Raw genomic sequence first — 23,686 nt, forward strand, 5'->3', positions numbered from 1 at the left:
GCTTCTTGGATCTTATGTACTTACAGTAGTCCTGGCTGGTAATTTCTTAAGAAGATAACTTGTAAGCCTTTTCCTGTGTTATCCACTAAATCAACTCAATTTTGAGAGAGAATTGTACGAGAAACTTTTCTTAAAGACTTTCTAGCTAGCCAGATGGACATATCTACAAACTTTTAGTTTAAACTAAACTAAACCCTAAACTAAAAGTGCTGAAGAACCCACCAATCTCCTCATTAAATTAATCCTGGAAGCTGGTCTTCTCCCTTAAGAAAGGAAGACAAAGAGAAGTCCTTCTTTCTATCCTACTTTTCCTCCCATATCATGCCATTTTTAAACTCCGTTTTTGTCCTTTCTTTATCCCCATCTACCTTTCCCTGCCTCCAATCTTTAAAAATTGGCCACTTATCTATTTTAAATGCGTACTTAATGAAAACATGGTAAAGTGAAATGAACTCTGATGTAGGCGATCGAAACTGCTCGGTTCCAATTCTGCCTCTGCCAGAGATTTGCTGTATAAGTTTGAGCGAGTTCCTTAAAACTGACTTTCATGGGGAGGTAGTTAAAAGGTGCCCATTTTCTTTATTGTATACCAACAAAAGCATTGAAAGATGCTTTGAAAAGTAAATTTTTTGGAGGGAGGAGGGCCTTAAGACATGATACTTTTGATATTTTTGTCTTGTGCTTTTGCTGGAAGATTCCTTGCAGAATCTGAAGAATGAAATAGTGGTCTCTAGACCTACAGTAGGTTCTCCAACAAAACTAAGGAAGTAAAAACCTAGTATCTCCAATGTGGTTTTTTGGTTTGGTTTGGTTTTAAGAAAAAAAATGAATATGCAAAGACAGCTTTTTTTTTCCAAGTTGTTTTTATCTGTTTTCTCTATCTGTAAAATAATAATATTTATCTTGCTCACAGGGGTTTTAAGGGTTAATTAACGAATGTTTGTAAAGTTCTCTGTAAAGACATTTATTATGATGTCTGAGAGGAAGATGGACGTATAACTAAAGCAGTAGACTGGGACTCAAGATCTGCTTTTGATTCCTGTTTTACTACACACTTCCTATGTAATGTTGAGCAAATCACTTAATCTTTGTGCTTCCTTTCCTAATGTGTAATATGCAGATAATGATACTTCATTTCTCCCATTCTTTGACTGTCTTGTCTGTTTACATTGTAAAATCTTTGGGGCAGGGACTCTGCATTTGTTTAGTGCCTCGCATGATGGAGTCCCAGTCTTGGATCAGCTTCCAGGAGCTACTCTGATATAAGTAAATAGCATTATTCTTTGTTTTTCAGCTTCCAATCCACCAAAACTAAACACACTATTTTTTTTAAGTTTTTTTTTGTGTGTGCCTTTTTTATGTTACTTAAGCAATATGAAACTTTTCATTTTGCTCCCCTAACATACTACAACAATTGTCCTTCCCCATTGACTCTGGGGCCAAATCTTAATTTCTCCCACGTTCTTTGTCTTACGCCTCAGCAGCTCACTTGCCAAATCTGCTTCCTTCTTCCTCGTCTGCACCTTGATAATTCAACTTCCTGATTCTTAAGGAAAAAATGGGTCAGCTTTGAACAAACATAGGGTACTGTGTACAAATAAATGTTTACTCAGCTGGTTTTGAGATGCTTGAAAAGCTAGGACAGATAGGTAACTGCCCTTTTCTAATGCTACATGAGTAGTGTAGAATTTTTACTATTAAAGTGGAGAGTAGAGAAGAGGTAACTAGTTTTAGCTATATTGTTAATGTACTGTAGTACATTGAAGGATTTCCATTCCGTTAGTGATGAGAGATGTTGGAGAAAGCAGAGTTGTTAGAGCCTGTAGCATATCCCTAGTCTAAAAGTCTGTAAGATTTGTGGAGGGGATGGGGTCATGCAGCACAGATAAGCGAGAAAGGACACTGGCTGGTTGGCTAAAGGACCTATCTTTGGCAAGAAGCTGAGTGGAATGCCTGGACTGATTTGGAGTTAATGCCCTAGAGTGCCCTTGGAGGAAGACCAGAGTGTTTGGTGTTACAAAAGATTTACAAAGAGCCATAGCGTTGAAGGGACTACTGAATGATAAGGACAAAAACATAATAAGGAGAAAACATCTGCACAGATAGCTTCTAGTCAACTGCTTCTTTTTCTTGCAGGAACACAAGGTGCTGCTCACTGGTACCCCATTACAGAACACTGTAGAAGAGCTGTTCAGCTTGCTTCATTTCTTGGAGCCAGGTCGCTTCCCATCAGAAAGCACATTCATGCAAGAGTTTGGTGATCTGAAAACTGAAGAACAGGTAATTTTACTCATGCACTTTTTCTTTCCGTGTTTAAAGAGACCGTTTTAATCCTGCTACAGTAATTTTTATTACCTAATTATTATTATTTATTATTACAAACAACACTGTAGATCTTCAGAAAGGGAAGAGTAAAGGAGACAAATCTTTTTCTAGTGTATTTACTTTGTGCGTTAGACAGTATACTTTGTGTAATAAATTTCACTGTGTCCTCTGTCATAGCACCAGGGCAGCTCAAAAATGTTTTAAAAGGGATTTTTAAAATGGCTGGGGAATCTGGGGACAGGTGTAGTAGCAGAAACAGCTTTCACTCTTTTTTTGTTTAGACTGACTAGATTTCCAGTTGCCATGTTAAAGGGACAATGTCAACAGAATAACGGGCTGCTCCTTTTTCCCTTGAAACAAATGAGAATATTGCCATTGACTTCAGTGGGAACAGGATTAGGTCTGATCCCAGATTAGTAAATGACCTAACCTAATACAGACATTGTACTTATAATCTTTATTCAGAAATAGACTATTCTAGTGCTTCCCATTTGAAGAAACGAAAAAATTTCTAAAAATTCATGCAGCATAACATAACAGGTGCTAAATTTAAGTCATTGATAAATATCAAGAGAAACTAATTTATAATTACATACAAAAACTACATTTAAAGGAGGTTAGGGTTGCAAAGTTGAGCACTCAAAAGTTAGGAAATGCCAGGATAAAGGTTATCCATGCAACTTTAATTTAGCTGCCTTGTGAGTTATCATACAGTCTTTAATTAAACGCTGACATACTACTTTTTCAGCAGGATCCTGTCTTGGTTCGGCTTCAAACACCTTAATTCTGGTGGTATTAACTTCTGTTTGCTTGACATGTGACCTTAATTTTCTTTTAAGGCTTTTTTTTTTTGTATTTAATAGCTTACATTTTTAAAAAAACAAGCTGAAAAAAAACAGCAGTTACATCATGTAGATCATAATGACCCTCTACATATGACATCAGCAGGGTTGGAACCTTTGGATTCACAGCACAGTCCCATACCACTTGAACTAACAAGGTTGCAGATAGAAATATCCCCTGCATGGACCAGCTACAAGACAGGGATGAGGCACATTGCTTTGACAGTGGATTTCATAGTTGTTTGAATAGCAGAGGAGTGTTGGGACTCTGGAATCATAGAATTGTGGGAATGGAAGCGACCTCGAGAGGTCATCTAGTCCAGTCCCTTGCATTCATGGCAGGACTAAGTATTATCTAGACCATCCTTGACACATTTGTCTAACCTGCTCTTAAAAATCTCCAGTGGTGGAGATTCCACCACCTCCCTAGCCAATTTATTCCAGTGCTTAACTACTCTGACAGGAAGTTTTTCCTAATGTCCAATCTAAACCGCACTGGCTGCAATTTAAGCCTATTGCTTCTTGTCCTATCCTCAGAGGTTAAGAAAAACAAAAAGTTGTTACAAGGAGGAGGGTGAAAAATTATGTACTTGAAACTGTCCCCGCTCACTCCTCTCTTCTCCAGAATCCTGGGTTCCATTTCAGATTCTGGAAGGTAGTGTGCTCTAATGATTTATGTTCTTCCTCCCCTGCCCCTTGGTTTCCTATTTCCCTCTAATCCTCAGCCCTCCACATTAGTCTACCCCTCTTCTCTCCACACTGCCTGATCAACAGCAGGGGGAGCATTGAGAGCACAGGAGAAATAGTCTTACTGCTCTCAGTTCTGGTGCCCAGCACCACAGTGGCCACTGGTAGATGAGGAACAATTGCAGGATAATTCTTGTTTAGGCCTGCCACTGAGGGCGATTGCATGCTGGGGCGGGCAATGCAGATAGAATCTTCAGAGAATTTAGCTGCCAGCCTCGCACAAACCTCTGAGGATGTAGAAACAGGGATTTTCAGAACCTTTATAGTTTGGACAGATTTTGGTAGGTTTTCACTGAGACAGCAAAAGCATCTCTCCAGGGCAATTCTACCAAATTACAAATACCTGCTCCAAAGCATGCAGGTGCAAGTCATGTTAAATAAACAGACAGCCACATTTTCCCCCTAACTACTTCTCACAAAAGGCTTTTGCTTGGAACTTTATATAATAAATTAATATTATGCCTCTGGCAGAAATCAGCATGGAAAATTTCAGCCTAAACAGTTTTATAAGCAACTGAAAACAGGGTCTTATAATGAAAAGTGTTAGGCAACCTATAATAGGCATTACAGCCAGTTCTATCTAAAACAAAACAAAAACCCTTTAGTGTTGTAGATATCAGTTTGTCTTCAGGTACACTCCTTTACTTCACTCAGCTGCCATGATTGGTCTGAGATGATGGTTCTTGGCTTGGGAAATTTTTATTCAAGTGAGATCTATTTCATAACATCAAATACATGGTCACACCTGAGGAAAAATTTACCGGCCAGAAACAATACAGTAACATCACATTTTTTTAACTGTAGTCTTGTGTATCTAACCAAAGCAGAATTCAATCATTAGTGGGTTGTACGAAAATCTTCCTTTTTGAAACCCTTCTGTATCTGAGTTGTGGTAAAAAATGAAGCGAAAGACATTTTAGAGGTTCTTGGAGTTCTAGGATTAGGGTGATGCATGTGGTGGAGATAACCAGAGCATCTCCTTAAAACTGAAGGTGGTATAATATGATTTGAAAATAAAAACTTAGAATTTAAGGCTTTACTGTTACACAATTATTTACTAATTAAGCTGTCTCTCCTAGGTGCAAAAGCTCCAAGCCATTTTGAAGCCAATGATGTTGAGACGCCTTAAAGAGGATGTAGAAAAGAACCTGGCCCCCAAAGAAGAAACAATCATTGAAGTTGAGCTGACAAACATTCAGAAGAAATACTATCGCGCTATTCTTGAAAAGAATTTCACATTTCTCTCCAAGGGTGGTGGTCAAGCTAATGTACCTAATCTTTTAAACACTATGATGGAACTAAGAAAATGCTGCAATCATCCATACCTTATTAATGGTAGGCCTGCATATTGAGCCCCTCTTTCTCATAATAGCTATGGGGAGTTCAAGATGATATAACTGTTCAAGTATGTACACTGAGATAGTAGATTCGCCCCCTTTCCATCAAAAATTCACATGATAAAATCACTACAGATGGATGGATGTACTGCATGTCTTGACAAAACCTGTAAAATACGAGCATACTATTAATTTCCCCCAGCAGAGTGACAAAACATTTCTCTTTAGAGATCATCATAGGTCCAAGTCCAGGACCACTGCTTAGAAAAGTTTATTGGTCCTGTATCCCTGGTAAATTGTGAGATTATCATGTCAGCCTTACCCTCTAATGTTTCTTATTCCCTCCCCCACCGCACTGCCACTTGAATTCCAACATGACGCTAGTTGGCCAATATGTCAAACCACTCAAGTTAGAGATTGTTGCTTTGTCACTTCAAAGCTGCATTTGGGTACATCACATCTTCTAGCTCTAGTGAATCTTGATATAGCAGTTAAAATAATCTCTGAATAGATCTTGTTGGGTAAGAAGTGGTGATCAGACATGATATTAAAGCAGATATTTCATGACCTGCTAGAATTAGGAACAAGTTCTGGAAACAATATTTACATTTGTAAGATACCAGACTTTAATTGTCATTGGTCTTTCAGTGTAACACTGCTGTTTTTAGACCAGAACTGAATATAGCAAGTACGCGATGATGGACAGGTATAACTTCATTACAAGCTAATATAATGTAGCTAATTAAAGTATCCTAACTTACACGCGTTAGGTGATCGAATCCATTATCTGCTTTTTGGGGACAAAGCATTTACATACCTCTGTAAATGTCACTTCCCTCCTACTATGTTTCTGCCCACCAGCTTCTCTTCCCTTTTCCACAATAATCTATCATGTGTTTGATCTGATGCTGATTGTAAGATCCCTGATTTGAGGGCCTTCTCTGTACAGCTGCATGTATGACCACGGTGCTAAAGAAATTATTTTTAGTTTTGAGTATTGTGAGGCTTCCAGATTGTGTTGCTTAACTAAATTTTCTTGGAATATTTTTTAATAGAGGGAAAAGGAGAAGTAATTATACTGATGTCATTTGACGAATCTGAGATATGACTTAGTATTTTGGAATATCTTGCATTTTGTCATGCTAAATGGCTGTCCTCAAGCTCATGGCTGATCCTGGACTAGAGTAGTTTAAAAAACAAAAACAAAAAAACAAAACAAAAAAACTTTGATCCAATAGGTAAACTGAAGGCTTTTTGTTTGGGGGTGTGTGTGAGAGAGGTGGCTCACGATTTTTGAAAACGTACGTTTAGCAAAACAATGCTGTCAGTTTCATGGCATTAAATGTTTAAAGAAATCCTCAGCATTAGCTGGAAAAATCATGGCTATCATAATGAGATGAAGTTTATCAAAATAAGTCCTTTAATTCTAGAGAAGAAATTCTTCTTCTTCTTGCTTTCTGTAACTGTCTGAGCCTCAGGTTTTATCCTGTTGATCAATAATTAACATCTTTGCACTTATAACAATGACACAAGCTAATTGTAATTCTATCTCAAAACCTTACAATGGATATATACAGCAGCTTTGCATCACTATTCTGCAAGATCTCAAGAGGGACTGTCACCACTGTATTTAAAGATGTCGTGCAGATTATTCTTTTGATATTTTTCAGTGTACACAATTATGCAAATATTTTGACTCCTTAGGTCACCAGGTCATATTTAGCACAGTTGGCATTGACTAGTGATGTGTAATATTTAAGGGGAAATTAAGAACACTGCCTGTTTTTAGAGTTCATGAAAGCTTCTGCAAACATGTTACGTTGCATGTGAAGCTTTTTGGTTTGGGATTTTTTTTAATCAGCCATTTATTTTTTTGTCAAACCAGGGCATTAAGTATCTTGCATTACATGAGGTGTCCCATGTAAATTTTGAGGCAGCTTTTCACAGTACTTTTAAATTGTGTTTAATAGATAGTGGAAATTTTATGGTTGAAGTCACATGGTATTTCTTATGGTTCCTTGGTTGGGTGAGCATTATTCCATGTGGAGTCAGCAGAAACTACTTTGATTCCCCTAATCTCAGGGAATGGCTGCATTTTCTATGTGTTCTGAGACAGACAAAGCAGTGTCTGTTTTTCTAGAATCATGAGCAACGGGGTTTTCCGAACAACCACTCTCAAGGACTTACAGATCATACCTCTTCCCCAGACCCTAGAGAGCCAGCAGCAGAGTGTGGCTCTATGCTGTTCTTTGCTGCAGTGTTGTGGGGCTTGGTGAGAGGGCTTAGCATTCTCTTGCCCTCACAACATCGTGTGCTCCTGGAAGTCATTTTTGATCGGCGAGCGTGAGAGTGCTGGCCCTCCTGGTGGTCCACAAATCCCGCTTCTCTTACCCAGCCACCCTAAAAACAAACAACCTGAAGCTGAGGGGGGAGAAGGAAAGTTGGTGTTACTGGCTTACAATCAGCCAAAGATACCAGATACTTCTCCCCAAAAGAAATTACCAAGTAGGGATAATGAAGACTATTGGAGGATGAGGAAGACTGTTTGAGGGACAGGGTGGGTGCATTCTTTGACAGAGTTTGTTGAGGAAGGGTTGTGGAAAGGGTAAATTGTGTGTTTGCAGAGGTCTGTTATGGAAGTGGTATTATCTAAACCAAACTCTGGCTCTTTTGAGGTTCCTCTATGACTAGATTTGTATGTAGGCTTGCTATGGTGTGGCTGGCTTAGTATGTCCTTTTGTATGTAGCTTGGCTACGTATTTATATGTAGAGGTTGGCATGATTTTGTTCATTTCATAATAGTACAACTTGAGTGTGATCAGAGGAAAACTGGGGGTGGGACTAAATACTGTGACTGAAGTAGTACTCTACATAAGCTGGCTGATAGCCTACAGTAGGTTTGGGGCATGTGTTCAGTAAAGTATTTGACTCTCGTAGCATATAGGTCACGATGGCTGCACATTTTACAACACTGAGAAGGGATTCTAGATGGAGACCGGGCTGGAAGATCTGTCTAATTCTATTGTTCTTGTCTATGTTTGTTATGTTTATGTTTATTAGACTTTTGTTAGACTTTTTTAATGAGTCATCATTCTTATGCAGTGTTTAGGCCATAAGGATCAATGATTAGTTAGTCTGGTGGGCAATAGTCCAGCTATGTGCTTCAGCTGAAGTTGCTTATGTTTGTGAGGCATTTCACATGCACTTTCTCGTGTGAACTCTGTTCTGTCAATCCTAGTTGTGCAGGTGTTTGCTGAACAATGCAGATCTCTGTCCAGGTAACCTGGCCTAAATTCTACCATATGTACTCTATCCTTGATTACTATAGAGCTGTCAGACATACTGGAAATGTAGTAACTTCAGTTCCTGTTTCTTGACTTGGGCTCATATATCGGTGACACAGTTCACATGACAACAGACATGGATGGACTGCTGGTTCAGTACACCGGCTACATGTATGTGAGTGCCCTAGGAATCTAGGAAGGGAACTTCACACACACACAAAAAAAGTATAACATGTTTTGTCTCCCTTGTCCTTGCTCATGTTGTGCAAGACAAATGTCCAAGATGGTCCATGTACAACTCTGAAATACACAATTTAAAAAACAGCTTTTGCTCAAAATTTCAGAGAGAGAAATGTCCATTGTCCAGAAGGTCACAGAAATACTATTTCTCATGCATGGAATCACCTGAAAGCAAATTGTGGAAAAATGCCATGTGTGACACTTCTTGCACGGCTAAAAATAACTATCTGATGTGCTTTTAGTGGTCTGTTTGGTTCTTACTGGGCAGGTGTCCACATAATAAGCTCCCTATTTAAAATGGCATTCTTGTTGGCAGCCTCAGAAGAGAGGTCAAAGAGAGAATGGGCATGAAACTTGAACTACCTTTTGTCCCATGCAGTTTTTCTTAACCATAGCAGTCTTAGATGGAAAAGAGTGACTAGAAAGTGTGTGTGTGTGTGTGTGTGTGTGATAGCTGCTGCAAACTAAGCAAACACGGAGGAATACATGCAGTGAGAAGAAAGCTAAATAGAAGGTAAAACAAAATAATTTCAAAGCTCTTTGCTTTTCCAATTAAATATTTTGTTGTCTGAACTTGGGCTCTGTGAATGCACTGTGGCAATAGCAGGCCTACAGCTTCTACTTTTTTATGTTTGAATATAAATATTTTTAAAAAGCTAAATACAATTTCTAAATAATATGTCAGAATACTCATCTTTCACACTTATACTTATCTGTTAAATTGCCTTTTCTGTCCCTTAAATATCTATTTTAAAATGGTTCAGTCAATGTCTGGTCTGCTGCTTTTTTTTTTTAATACAACTTCTGGCTTGACAGTCTTTTGTTGAAATTCATGTATTACTCATAGTCGATATTCATTTACTTGGAAGGGATTTTCTCCTCATCTTTTTCTGCTGAAAGCTAGGATCTGTTTTTATCTGTGTGCGCGCGTGTGCATATGTGTATATATTTAGTTTTAACTAAGCTAATGTATTTGTGTAAATGTTTATACACACAATACTTAAAACATTCCTGGGGCTTATACACAGGGTATTGAAGGAAAGCTCATTGTTTTTATTAATAAAACCTTTATGGTATTCGTATATTGCTGTCCAATCTTTGCAGGTGCTGAAGAGAAAATTTTGGAAGAGTTTAAAGAAACACACAATGCCGACTCTCCAGATTTTCAGCTCCAGGCAATGATCCAGGCTGCTGGCAAGCTAGTACTGATTGACAAGCTGCTGCCAAAACTGAAGGCTGGTGGCCACAGGGTGCTTATCTTTTCCCAGATGGTGCGCTGCTTGGACATACTGGAAGACTACCTCATTCAAAGACGGTGAGAGCAACAATACAATACACTTCTAAATAAATTGTATTTTCCTCAGTGGCCAAAGTATTTAACCTGTGAGTGATCTATATTGTAAAAGGATGGAACTTAGACACTTAATAATGTTACACATTAATGCTCTGGCAAGGAAAAAAGCATACCTGTAATTGCAAAGGAGTGTGGTATTTCCTAATGGGCAAGTGCAAGTGATCTCTCAGAACCTTAATGGATCACCTTTTAGTTGATTGTTCAGGTATATTGTCCATCTGACGTTTAGATTAAGAATGTCGTCTAGCTCTAGCTTGAAGGCCTATTTCACCCTTTCCGGTGACAGCTGTTTCTGCAGCGGAAGCTGCTTAGAGGGAAAGAATGGAGTATGTTCTTCACTTTTGCACACAGTTGATTCAAGAATACTTGCTCTCTAGTTTGCTGAGACAGTGAGCAAGGGAATATCTTTTATTGGACCAACTTCTGTTGGTGAGAAAGACAAGCTTTTATGCTACATAAAGCTCTTCTTCAGGTCTCTACTTTGTTGGAATTCTGCTGACCTGGTAGTCATACTGAGATTTTTCCTTTCAAAAAAATATGTTGGAAGATATGATGAGAGAGCTAGTGATGAGAAAGTGATGGTGGTAAAAATCTGCTTATAACACAACTTTATTTCAGGTACCCATACGAGCGAATTGATGGTCGAGTAAGAGGCAACCTTCGTCAGGCAGCTATTGACAGGTTTTCCAGACCTGATTCTGATAGATTTGTTTTCCTGCTGTGTACAAGGGCAGGAGGTTTAGGCATTAATCTTACTGCTGCTGATACCTGCATCATTTTTGATTCAGACTGGAACCCCCAAAATGACCTCCAGGTAATATTGCAAGAGGCAATTCTTGTTAAACATTTTCTTTAGTTTTCTTCAATGTATTTTTCTACCCAGTTAGGAGAAAATGTCTGTTATTGCCTCTTAAAAACATATTAAGCTTGGAATTTATATTTTAAAAAATTTAATTTGAGTGTTTAAAATAAACGTACTAAGTTCTAGGCATTGATTTTTCATTTCTATGTAACTTGTAACTGAATATTCCTTTTTATACTTCTCCAGGCTCAAGCTCGATGTCACAGAATTGGACAGAGCAAATCAGTGAAAATCTACAGGTTGATAACAAGGAATTCTTATGAAAGAGAAATGTTTGACAAAGCTAGTTTAAAGCTTGGCCTTGATAAAGCTGTACTTCAGTCTATGAGTGGAAGAGAAAATGCTACAAATGGGGTGAGAATATGTTCAGATGCAGACTTCCAAAGGCCATAAATGTATCCTATTTCTTGCTTACTGTAGCTTTAGTGAAAGGAAATTGGGTTTTTTTGACTGTCAATTAGCTTTAGAATAGGTTTACCTTTGTTTTTACTGTTCTTCACAGAAGATAAGTGCAACAAGTGTGAATGTTTTTATTGACCAACAAAACATTTTAGAAGCTTACAATTTTTAAGGGCTAAGTAAAAGGCAAATTGTCTGGCTATGCTATGAGATGTAAACAATGACATATCCAAGGAGATTTTTCTCTCCTCCCAAATTATAGGTACAGCAGCTTTCTAAGAAAGAAATAGAAGATCTTCTACGAAAGGGGGCTTATGGTGCTCTTATGGATGAGGAGGATGAAGGGTCCAAATTTTGTGAAGAAGACATTGATCAGATTCTCCTAAGGCGAACACACACAATTACTATTGAGTCTGAAGGGAAAGGCTCAACATTTGCTAAGGTGTGCTTTGAAATTTGAAGAAAAAGTTGATAAAATATTACCAAGATAGATGAAAATAGTGATAAATCTGCTTTCTGCTTAATTTAGCTTTTAGATTTATGCTGTCCAACTTACTGTTGCCTATTGATTGGACAGTGAGTAAATCTCCATATAAATATATATTGGTGTTTCAGTATGTCCCGTTACTATGTTTTGATGTCTCCATAATGTTAACTTTAAGGGGCACCTCCTTTTGCTTTTATAATATTAATTTTTTTTAAAATAGTTACATTTACAACTGAGAATGGAATTTTTTTCCTGGTGATATACAGTAAAGAACTCAATGTAGTGTTTTTCATATTGTCTAGGCTAGTTTTGTTGCATCTGGGAACAGGACAGACATTTCCTTGGATGACCCCAATTTCTGGCAGAAGTGGGCTAAGAAGGCTGAGTTGGATATTGATGCCTTAAATGGAAGGGTGAGACCTTTATACAAGTTCACAATTCATTTAAAAGAGGATTTTTCTGAGTTTTCATGTTCTTTTCACTTTCGTTTTAGAACAACCTAGTTATTGATACACCAAGAGTAAGAAAGCAAACTAGGCTGTATAGTGCAGTCAAAGAAGATGAACTAATGGAGTTTTCAGACCTGGAAAGTGATTCTGAAGAAAAGCCCTGTACAAAGCCCCGTAGACCTCAGGACAAATCCCAGGGTTATGCAAGGAGTGAATGTTTTAGAGTGGAGAAGAACCTTTTGGTCTATGGGTAAGTAGAAGGAATCTGAATGGCTATGTGAAAAATACTTGTCTTTTTTACACCAGCCCAAAGAGAGCTGTGGATAAATATTCTGAAGTATGGAAGTCTTATAATTTATAGTGAATAACTGAAACATCATCTAGTACTGTATTGAAATCCTGTTTTGCCAGTTGATAAATTGGATGCTGAACTTTTCTTATCTCATGGTGGATAGCCCAATTTGAGTCCTTGTGTCTTTGCAGGCAGGCAGCTATATGTGGCTATCATCATGGTGCGCTTCTTAGTCACTTTGTGTTTCTTTATCCAGAAAGATTTCATGTGATTATTATGAATGATGTATTTCAGGATCAAACTAAAATTGACTCAAAGTCATTCTGGGGTTCAAATCCCTATTCATACCTTACTGGAAACATTATTGTTAGACATATGTATTTTATTATTACCGGTATAATTCAATTGCAGCTTTTACGAGCAGCGAACTTATTGCCTGCTCTGTAAAATAAGCATTCTTAACTTTTCAGTGCTGGAAGTTGGATTTCCTGACATGACCTGCTAATGCAAATACAAGAGCTCCTAACCCATCTGGCACCCAGGGTATAAAATGAAAATCACAAATGGAAATTCCAGTGCCAGAACTGTGTTCTTTAAGCATATTTTTCTTGTAGTTGGGGTCGGTGGACAGACATCCTTTCACATGGGCGCTATAAACGTCCGCTAACGGAACAAGATGTGGAAACCATCTGCCGGACAATCCTGGTGTATTGTCTTAATCACTACAAAGGAGATGAAAATATCAAAAGTTTCATCTGGGATCTGATCACTCCAACTGCAGATGGACAAACACGAGCCTTGGTTAACCACTCTGGTATGTCTACCACCATACCAATGATGGTGCTACTGTAGGTGGGGGAACCCTGCTGCAGTCGTACTACATATTACTTCAAAACTGTAGCATATACTACACCTTATGTGCTGGGGGAAGTGGTGTTGGTTCAGTGAGTAGTACTCTGCCTCTGAGTCAGAATTGAACAAATACTCCAGCATGGTGTTAGAGGGCATTGTGCTGCTGGAGGTGATGTCTGTCAAATGAGACATGAACCATAGATCCTGACCACCTGTAGTCATTAGTTCCCATGGCAATTTTCACAGAAGCAGGGAACTTAACCCCATTATCCTGGCCAGATTCCACCTTGGGTAGTTGCACTCTTCATAGCTAAATTCTTACTTTAGTTTCAACTGACTTTGGTATTCAAAATCCCCTGTACTAAATTGTTGTGTTGCTATTCATTGTTAATTGTCATGTTTCACCTCAGGAGTGGCTGCGGTGGTACTTAGTTTTTATATCAGTTTGTCAGTAATGCATTTTGGCATCCTTGGGATCAAACTTCTTCAATTCAGACTGTGAGAAGTGTTGGGGGATGTTTTGTAGGCCTATCTGCACCAGTGCCCAGGGGAAGGAAAGGCAAAAAAGTGAAAGCCCAGAGTTCACAGCCTGTGCTTCAAGATGCTGATTGGCTGGCAAGCTGTAACCCAGATGTCTTGTTTCAAGAGGACAGCTATAAGAAACACCTCAAACATCACTGTAATAAGTAAGTGCTTTTAATTTATAGTGAGCTTATAGTTCTTAATATGTGTGAGAACCTTCATTTGGATATCTTTAATACGACCACAGGACCACATAGTGGGGCTGTAAGCTGCTGTACGTTGCTGTTAACTTGTGATGAAGCATCACAGCAGTTCAGATCAGGCCTGGGTGATTGGCTGTAAGCTTTTTTGGGGGGATGATTGGCTCTAACAAGGACATTTCAGGAAAAAAAGTTTTTGTTCACTAAGTGAGAGAGATTCTTCATTATTCCCAACATGCGAAAAAGAGGAGTGACATCTCAGTGTGTGGCATCTCAGGGCTATCCAAAACTGTCCTGATGCTAGTAATTCTTCACAATTCCTTCCCATCTCCCAGACTCATAATCACACCACCTTTTCCTTGAATCCCTTGATGTGGGTTCTTGGCCCCCAGGCTTATACCTCTTGCCTCATCTCACTTTCTCCTACTATCCCTCTTGCACCTTCTGTTGTACCCAAACATCTCTCCTTACTGTTCCTTTGGCCCCTTCTCAGTTTTGCTCCTCTCTTTGCTTGGAACAAAGTTCAACTTCTTGCCTCCCAAGCCTCCACTTCCCCGTTAATCCTTCCTTAAAACTCAGCCCTTCTGGGAGTTGTTCCAATCTTACTTTTCCCATCAAAATCACAACGTCCATTCCTTCCTGAATCATTTTTCCAAGTCTAGTCTTTCCAAATCTGCAGGGACAGAGACTGTCCTATTGTTTTGTTTTTTTTTAAATCTCTGTATATTTTGGTACAAAGTAAATGTATAATAGGAAGGGACCACCTGAATTCTTTTTGCTTTGCTTTTGTAGCATCTTAGACTATGTCTACACTTACGGCCTCATGCAGAGTACAGGTATTACGTGTAGCTATACGCTAGAATGAAAGGCAGGCTGCATCGAAACTTGTCACTGCAGAGTGTAGCTATGTGCTGCAGTGAAAGGCTTCTTTCCCTGCTGCCTCCCCACTCCCAGAGCCTTTCCGGGCTGTAAGTTTAGACGTACCTTTAGTAGTTGGGTACTTTGTCACTATCCTTTTTTATCATATGCTGGTTCTCTTCCACATCTCATCTGTGCATACTCTGTCCCAGACTTACGACAGGGTTCCCAAACTTTGACCAAAGATCTTGGACCTAATTCTCCTCACCCAAATAAACCCTCTTCTTTTTGTGCTGTTACTTTACCACATGGGTATCCATGAATATGTAATATTGATATAAATATGTAATATACCCGCATTGAAGTGCCACTCAAAGCTTTTTGTGACGTATGTTGCATGTCTTATTACTACTGTCATGCTATTTAAAAAAAATAATCAGTACTGGAAGATATTCCTTGGGCATGTTAGGTGTGGAGTGGAAGAGAAGGGGAAAGGCACTTAAGTTAGTTATCAGTTGTTTTCAAGATGTTTGCCATGTTAAGAGGCAGTTTCTATCTATTGACAAAAATGAATAACAGTATGCAAGTCTGTGGCTCAAAAAACCTCTGATTCTTCTAAACTGTCACTCAAATCCACTTAGTACCTTCATTTGCTCTTCAAATAACTATTTAATTCCTGCACCACAACTGTCCCTTTCAGCCCCCAAATAGAGGTCCTGGCCCCTTCCTACATCAATCTGTACATCAGAATCCTAGACTTCCAACTCTTGGCTTCAATAAATTGGTATCATAACACAATTAGCAATATCAGGAAAGCTGATGGCAGCACTGGAACTAGGGGTCTTGGGGGAGCTGCTGCATCCCCTGGTTTGAAGTCCTATCCAGGACTCACAGTTAGGTTCAGTGGCTCTCAGTACCCCCACTATACACATTGTTCCAGCACCCCAGAATGGCAGGTCATTATGCAGGATCATTGTCAGTCCCAGTCTTATCCCTTCTCAGATTCACAGGGGCTGAGAGCAGGGACTGTAGAAGCAACATGTTTAGCTCTGGGTGAAGTGGAGGAAGCTCATTGCTGACTTGAATGAAGAGGATGCCGGGGTGGGAAGCAATCAAAACTGGCTTTATAAGGATCAACATTCTGTCCTTCTCTGTGACAATTGCATACAGTTTGATGCATAGGACTTTTGAAAGGGGCAGTGGCATAGCCGGATGAAACCTTTTTTTCCCCCACAACTTCCCTCCCCCTCTTCCCTTCGTACTTGATTTGATGTAACAACAGGTGTTATCCAATTGCTATTACCATTTTGTCAATATTATGGCACTCAAGATGATGCAGTGCCTGTGCAGTCATATGTACATTTCCATGCATGAGCCTGAGAGGGGGTCCCTTACAGTGCAAGGATGATGAGTGCAAGGGTAAGTCGGTGGGAACTGTCTGACACCTGTGTACAGTTTTTTTTGAGTTTTCGACAAAATTCCAACTAAAGTGTACCCCCTGCTACCTTCACAGGACTTCTTTAAATCACATGCACAAAACTGGGTGTTTGCTGCTGCTGCTCCTAATTGCTGGTGAGGTGATCTCAAAATTGGTGGTGGTTTGAAGTTTTCACATGCAACCTGGTGATCAGATTTCTGCCTCTCTGATCCCCCTCACTACTCCAGGAGCAGCAGCAGTTCAACAGTTGGTGTGATGACTTTAGATTCAGCTTGAGAGGGTGGGCTGAGCAATCCATTGTAGTCAGCATTGATGTTACTTCATTAATTGGGCAGCAGGGGGTGTCTTTATTGGGTAAATGTAGTAGAGCACGTTTTCCAGGTAGATTTTTGCTGTAAAGAATGCTTTCCTAGCCATCTTGAAAATCCAGTCCCTGCCATTTCCAGTTGTCTAAACTCTGACTGTGAATACTTGATAATGGTTCAAAAAATTATCTGTAGCATTTCGGAGATGAGACAGAGTAAACCTGAATAACTAAAATTCCACCTTCCATGAGCAGTTATGTAGATGCACAGGTGAAATAAAATAGCTGTTTGAATAGGAAAGTGTAAAAATAACTAATATCTCCTAAGGGAAATGGGGGGGATTTTGGTTTTTTCATTCTCTGAAGCAAAAAGTTGTATAATCTGAAAAACCTGACATTCCATATTGAGGGTTTATGGTAAGGTAGTAAAACCAGATTTTATATCTCGTTTATTCCTACAACTTCTGATGTGCTTCCAAAAATGGTATTAAGGCAGCAGCTGAGGAAATTTTATGAGATAATGAAGCAGAACAGTTACTGAAAGCCATCTGCTCAGTTGTTTACAAACTTGCTTCAATACTTCAGAGGCAGTGGTAGAGTACGTGTTTAAACTTCACAAGCTGCACTAGGTAGAACTAAATGAAATGCGCCTGGGCTGGGTTGAGCTCGATCCCTCTCTGTGCAGTGTAAGCGGTTGCCAGGCAGGCCTGTTGGAAGCCAGCAGAAAGCACCACACAGAGGTGATTATGTGCCACCATCTGTCACGCTTCAAGCCTACCATACAGCATGGCTAATCAGCCTTGGCAGGATGATGGATGAACAGCAGCAGCTGCCAAAAGCCACTGTTGGCAAACAGTCCTGAAGTTAAGAACTTTTTTCCCCTCTGCTTTCCTCTCCAGGGTCCTGCTGCGTGTCCGCATGCTGTACTATCTAAGACAAGAAGTTATAGGGGACCAAGCAGACAAGATCTTAGAGGGTGCTGACTCAAGGTTAGTGCAAGTGCAGGTTTATTCTTTGCTTTGTAACACTGAATAATATCTGAAAATACTGTAATGTGACATTTAAAGACCTTCATAATCCATCAATTTACACATCTATTTTCAAGCAACTTGATAAATCATTAAGTACTGGATATTTGGGGGCAAAGGGTGACAAATGGGATTTTGAACTTTGTTTATATTGGAGGATTATTCACTCACTGCTTAAACATTGAATACATTTTTTAAGTTAACATTAACAAACTTAAATGAATAACATTTGGACAGTTTTTGAGCGTTACACCCCAAAATAATTCCTACAATTGGACCATTTTTTGATTATTTTCAGGAATCTCGATTTCAGATTTGTTCCAAGAAATGTATGCTTGCTGAATAGTTTTAAACACGTCGCTTTAATGTATATAGGTGTGTGGTGCCTTGTCCTTCAATAGTAGTTTAATAAAAAAATGTAACCCTGTCTTTACAGTGAAGTAGATGTGTGGATACCTGAACCATTCCATGCTGAGGTTCCTACAGACTGGTGGGATAAAGAAGCAGATAAATCCCTCTTAATTGGTGTATTCAAACATGGTAAGTGATGTCTCACTCTGAGCAAAATGCAGTTGTAAGGCTTTCTGTGTGTAAAACTATTCAGTCATAATATTAACAAGTATAGTTCCAAAGAACTGTTGGCTTCTCTCCTTTTTTCCCCCCTTGTATTAAAAAAATCTAATATGAGTTGTAAATATCAGATGCTGTTTTTAAATGTTTGCAGAACATTTGAGAAGAAAACATTACTTTCTTGGCTGTAAATAAAACAAAACCATATTTGTTTTAATAATAGCCAAGCAATACTATAGATCTCCATAAACTTTGCTTCCAGCACTGCTTCACTTGCTAACTCTGCCAACCAGTGTCAAAGTGGACGGTGGGCTTAACCTCTGCTATTAATCTGTACAAGTGCCTCCTGGGCTTTGTTCCAAGCAATATTTCACAAATGTCAGTGCTGAGAACTCCCGGCTCCCTTGAGTGGGATGCAGCCTTGTTAACTTTGAAAGGCTGGGGATGCAGAGCTGGCATGATATATACAGTGAGCGATTCCTGATTATAATCCCAATTCTCTGGAGGTCGCAGAGGTATTCTCAGCAGCCCAGCCTGACTAAAGGGGAGAATGATGGCTTATAAAACCTTTCATGATTACAGTTTGGCTTGAGGCTCTACAGCAGTTAGGAGCAGTGTGTTGTAGTACAAATCCTAATTGAATTGTGCTGTTCTGCCTATGTACAGCAGCTCCGTTTTGTGGGCTCAGCTGAGGCAAGTGTAGTCTAAAAATCATTTTCCTGCAGTGCACTGTTGGGATCTGCCATTTTCCATCTAGTCAACTTGGGCAGTAAAAAAAGCAAACAGCAGTTTGAAAACTATAGAGGGAGCAGTGTCATCTTACTGACATGCATCATCCTAAACCTAATAAGACAGGTTCGCTGGCCTTGCGTACAACCCATGTATGCAGCATTTTTTCAGTTTTAATGCAGGTTCCGGCAGGGCCAGAACTATAGGAAGAGCGGGAGGTGGGGGGTGAAGGAGGAGTGGGGTGAATGTGGAGAACTGCTGCAGAGGTCATAAAGTAACCATTAAGAAGTTTTTCATGTGTCATATAAAACTGGATATTGGAAAAAAGCCTTGAAAATCTTCCTGTTTAGCATTTGCTATTATTTGTTACAAATGTTTTCACATTAGTTCTTTTTACATTGGTGAATATACTCATACGAGAATATTGTGCTACATGAATAGAAAGAAAATAATTTCCAGGATCCTGAGTATCTTTATGAAGCAGTTTGATTCAAGTCAAGATGATGAGGAAGAGATTTGTTTTATGAAAGTAAAACATGTACCATTTGTCCTTATAACATAAATCATTCTGTTCAATTGTGGTGTGATTTCTTTTTCTTTTTTTTTCTTCCCTCCCCTCCTTCTACCCCACCCCATACAGGCTATGAGAAGTACAATTCTATGAGAGCTGACCCTGCGCTGTGCTTTCTGGAACGGGTTGGTATGCCTGATGCCAAGGCCATAGCTGCTGAACAGAGAGGGACAGATATGTTAGCAGATGGTGGTGATGGGTAAGAAGGTTATTTATAAATGTAATAAATAATAAACTGATTTTAATAAAATAAGTGCTGTATATATTGGCGTGAGTTCACTTATTGTGTTTACATCTGACTTGAGGATACTAAGTGATAATGTATTAGTTAACACAGTGTAAAAATACTTCAAACTAATATTTTCAGAGAAGCAGATAAATTGAGACAGGTGAACTTGAGACATATTTGTGTATTAATACATCATCACAAACGGATGCTTGTTTTTTTTCCACACTTGTTCTGTTTTTGTCATTTCTTCTTTGAGACTTATAACATCAGTAATATGGGTTGTTTTGGGAAAAATACTTGTTCTGTTCTGATAACTATTTTTATCATTTTAAATTTTGTGTAGAGGAGAGTTTGACAGAGAAGATGAAGATCCAGAATATAAACCAACCAGAGCTCCTTTCAAGGATGAAATTGATGTAAGAACCTCAGCGTAGTAATGCAGATGTGTAATGCTGACATTCAGTGCCTATGTTAAAATGTTCTTAGAATGATGTTTAATTATAAAAGTTCACAAGCCACCAGATAAAACACATTTGTGACAATCGTACCTTGCTGTTTCTTTTTTTTTTTTTTTTTTTTTTTTGGGAAGATGGCCCTTTTTCCTCTAAAAAATAAAGCACAATTGAAACCTAAAACTAAAGTAACTCTTGTCTTCCCCAAAGGAATTTGCAAACTCACCTCCAGAAGATAAAGAAGAATCCATAGAGAGCCACACGACAAGTAAGGGTTTGTGAAAGTGAAAAGGGAGGGGCTAATGCATTTAATTATTATCCATATTAATGCCCATACTTAAGATACTAGCTCGGTCCGTTTGGACAAATGTGTGTTAAAACTTTTTAGTGCTTAGAAAAGCCAAATCTTTCAGAGTCTTAGATCAGGGATTCTCAAATTTCATTGCACCGCGACCCCCTTCTGACAACAAAAATTACTTCACAATCCCAGGAGTGGGGACTGAAGCCTGAGCCCACCCGAGCCTCACTGCACCGGCTGGGGGGACCAAAGCCCGAGCCTCACCACTCTGGACAGGGAGGCCAAAGCTGAAGCTCAAGGGCTTCAGCCCCAGGCAGGGGCCGTGCAATCTGAGCCCCGTTGTCCAGGGCTGAAGCCCTCGGGATTTGGCTTTGGCCATGGGCAGTGGGGCTCAGGCTTCAGCCCTGGGCCTGAGCAAGTCTAAATCAGCCCTGGTGACCCCATTCAAAGGGGGTCATGACCCACTTTGGGTTCCTGACGCACAGTTTGAGAACCGCTGTCTTAGATCTTAATTCTTAGCTACTTGTGAACAATCCCACTTTATTATGTGTCTTGTTCAGTTTCTGATTACACAATGGGGTTTATGGGATGGTAAAACCCTATATATTTAAGATATGAAAGTCTAGCCATTGATATTTTTCCAGTGGATAATATTGAAATCATTTAAAGTATGTTTCTCAGTAGTGAGGAAGCTTGCCAAGTGTAAGAGAGTAAAAAATAATAAGATGGGAAATCGTAAATGTAAGTGTTTCCTCATAAGGGACTGAATAACTTTAGTACATATGTTTAGAGATCTATCGCATTAACTTTACTCTATAATGCAAATCTCTTGGTGTCACAAAAGTCAATAAAGAAGGTGCATGTGATAGAAATATTAGGAATAAGAGGAAGGCAGTTGGCTATACATAAATTTGACAAATACTTACGTAACTTTCTGAGGTAGGTTTTTTACTAATCCTATCCATTCCTCCCTTTCAAACAAAAATAGTTATTCCCAATTTTTATTTATTTCACTTCTAGAGTAATGAAGTATACTTTCACCTTACAAAATTAGAATCCTGTTTAGTCATAAAGACTTTGAAATGCCTAATGTTGTCCTTACAATACACAAATACTTTTCTATTCTCTAGGCAAGCACAGTGAAAGCAATGCTGAGTTAGGCCAACTCTACTGGCCCACCACTTCAACCCTGACTACCCGTCTGCGTCGCCTCATTACTGCCTATCAGCGCAGCTATAAAAGGCAACAAATGAGGCAAGAGGCACTAATGAAGACGGACCGACGGAGACGTCGGCCTAGGGAGGAAGTGAGAGCACTAGAAGCAGAAAGAGAAGCTATAATAACTGAAAAACGTCAAAAGTGAGTTTAAGATTTCTTCCCCCAAATGCCAATGGAGGATATCTATGAAAATGTATGTTGCCATCATTTCAGTTTTGCTTTGGATTAATAGTTAACATTTGGGGTCTTCTAGTGCATCTAAACTGTTGTCAGGCCTTGTTCTAACCATTCCTAATTTTTTGCACTCTAGATGGACAAGAAGAGAAGAAGCAGATTTTTATCGTGTAGTATCTACTTTTGGGGTTATTTTTGACCCTATGAAACAGCAATTTGACTGGAATCAGTTCAGAGCTTTTGCTAGGCTTGATAAGAAGTCCGATGAAAGTTTGGAGAAGTACTTTAATTGTTTTGTGACTATGTGCAGGCGGGTATGCCGAATGCCAGCCAAACCAGATGAAGGTAAGTTTATAATAATAAAAATCCACATGAATAACTTACTCTGTTTAAAATCAAGAGACCAATCCTGTTGAAACATGATTAGATAACAAAATGTAGTCATTACAAATTTTGTAATTTTTCATTCTTTAAAAACCAACTTATATATTCAATCAGGTTAAACAATGAAAATCTAATTTTGTTACAGAACCACCTGATCTTTCCACCATGATTGAGCCAATCACAGAGGAGCGTGCTTCTAGGACTTTATATCGCATAGAACTGTTACGGAAAATCCGTGAGCAGGTTCTCCACCACCCTCAGCTGGGGGAGAGGCTAAAATTGTGCCAGCCAAGCTTGGATCTGCCAGAGTGGTGGGAGTGTGGTAAACATGACAAAGACTTACTGATTGGTGCTGCTAAACATGGAGTCAGTAGGACAGATTATCACATCCTGAATGACCCTGAACTCTCTTTTCTTGATGCCCACAGAAATTTTGCTCAAAACAGAGGGGCAGGTAATGCAAGTAGTGTGTCTTCACTAAACCCACTGGGTGCTGGCTGCAGTCATACGCCCCCTATTGTCCCATCCACACCAGTACAAGACGACAAGGCTACAGAACAAGCTGAGTCTAAAGTTGAGGGGTCTGAAAATTCAGCAGCCAAAGAAAAGTCTGATATTAAAGAGGAGACAGATATTGCAGAAAAAGGCATTAAGCAGGAATGTGATGCTGAGGCTGAGCCTGGACCTGTTAAATGTGAAAGGAAAGCTATAGAAATGAGTACAGATGTAGATCCAAAATCTATTTCTGAAAAAGGTTCAGAAGAGGACGAAGAGGAGAAACTTGATGATGACGACAAATCAGAAGAGTCCTCCCAACCTGAAGGTAATGCATACAGAAATGATTTGACTAACACAGAAAAGCCATGAAGCTAATGTTAAAAGTTGTGCTAGCTGATAGTTGGCATCCAAGGAGCCATTATGGCAACTGAGGATTGGACAGAAACATCCACTCCCCAGCCACTCTCCCCAGGCCAATGGCCCAGATAGGGTGGTGTAAGAGCAGCTACAGCAGCGCTGTTTCACCTGGGGATTCCCCCACAGCAGGTCAATATCAATAGCTAATTGAGCCAATAATATAGGCCCTTGGCATCATCAGAGCACAGAGGCTGTAGAAGGTCCAAGGATATGCCCCAACAATTATTCAATAAGTATCTAAATTACAAGCATTACTGTGCCTCAAGATTATCAATCTTACTTTTTAGTTACTGTTTTAAAATCTTTCAGTAGAAACCTGAAATCCT

The 23,686-nt window shown here is 39.3% G+C and overlaps 1 protein-coding gene across 2 annotated transcripts in view; it reads left to right on the top strand.

Annotated features, from left to right (window-relative positions):
- Positions 1-23,686, top strand: part of CHD7 (chromodomain helicase DNA binding protein 7) — a 125,486-nt gene that overhangs the window by 93,462 nt on the left and 8,338 nt on the right. For both annotated transcript variants that reach the window (XM_024198449.2, XM_024198450.2), the window contains exons 13-30: positions 2,137-2,280; positions 4,994-5,249; positions 9,880-10,090; positions 10,748-10,943; positions 11,178-11,345; positions 11,653-11,832; positions 12,180-12,290; positions 12,371-12,576; positions 13,233-13,432; positions 13,997-14,156; positions 17,692-17,781; positions 18,257-18,360; positions 19,760-19,889; positions 20,263-20,335; positions 20,582-20,639; positions 21,800-22,028; positions 22,198-22,406; positions 22,591-23,268. In XM_024198449.2, the coding sequence (XP_024054217.2) occupies positions 2,137-2,280; positions 4,994-5,249; positions 9,880-10,090; positions 10,748-10,943; positions 11,178-11,345; positions 11,653-11,832; positions 12,180-12,290; positions 12,371-12,576; positions 13,233-13,432; positions 13,997-14,156; positions 17,692-17,781; positions 18,257-18,360; positions 19,760-19,889; positions 20,263-20,335; positions 20,582-20,639; positions 21,800-22,028; positions 22,198-22,406; positions 22,591-23,268 (3,403 nt within the window). The remainder of the gene's footprint in view (positions 1-2,136; positions 2,281-4,993; positions 5,250-9,879; positions 10,091-10,747; positions 10,944-11,177; positions 11,346-11,652; positions 11,833-12,179; positions 12,291-12,370; positions 12,577-13,232; positions 13,433-13,996; positions 14,157-17,691; positions 17,782-18,256; positions 18,361-19,759; positions 19,890-20,262; positions 20,336-20,581; positions 20,640-21,799; positions 22,029-22,197; positions 22,407-22,590; positions 23,269-23,686) is intronic.

The sequence above is a fragment of the Terrapene carolina genome, unplaced genomic scaffold, assembly GCF_002925995.2.
Source record: "Terrapene carolina triunguis isolate 2854851 unplaced genomic scaffold, T_m_triunguis-2.0 Scaffold58, whole genome shotgun sequence".
In the NCBI taxonomy this organism is placed as follows: Eukaryota; Metazoa; Chordata; order Testudines; family Emydidae; genus Terrapene; species Terrapene triunguis.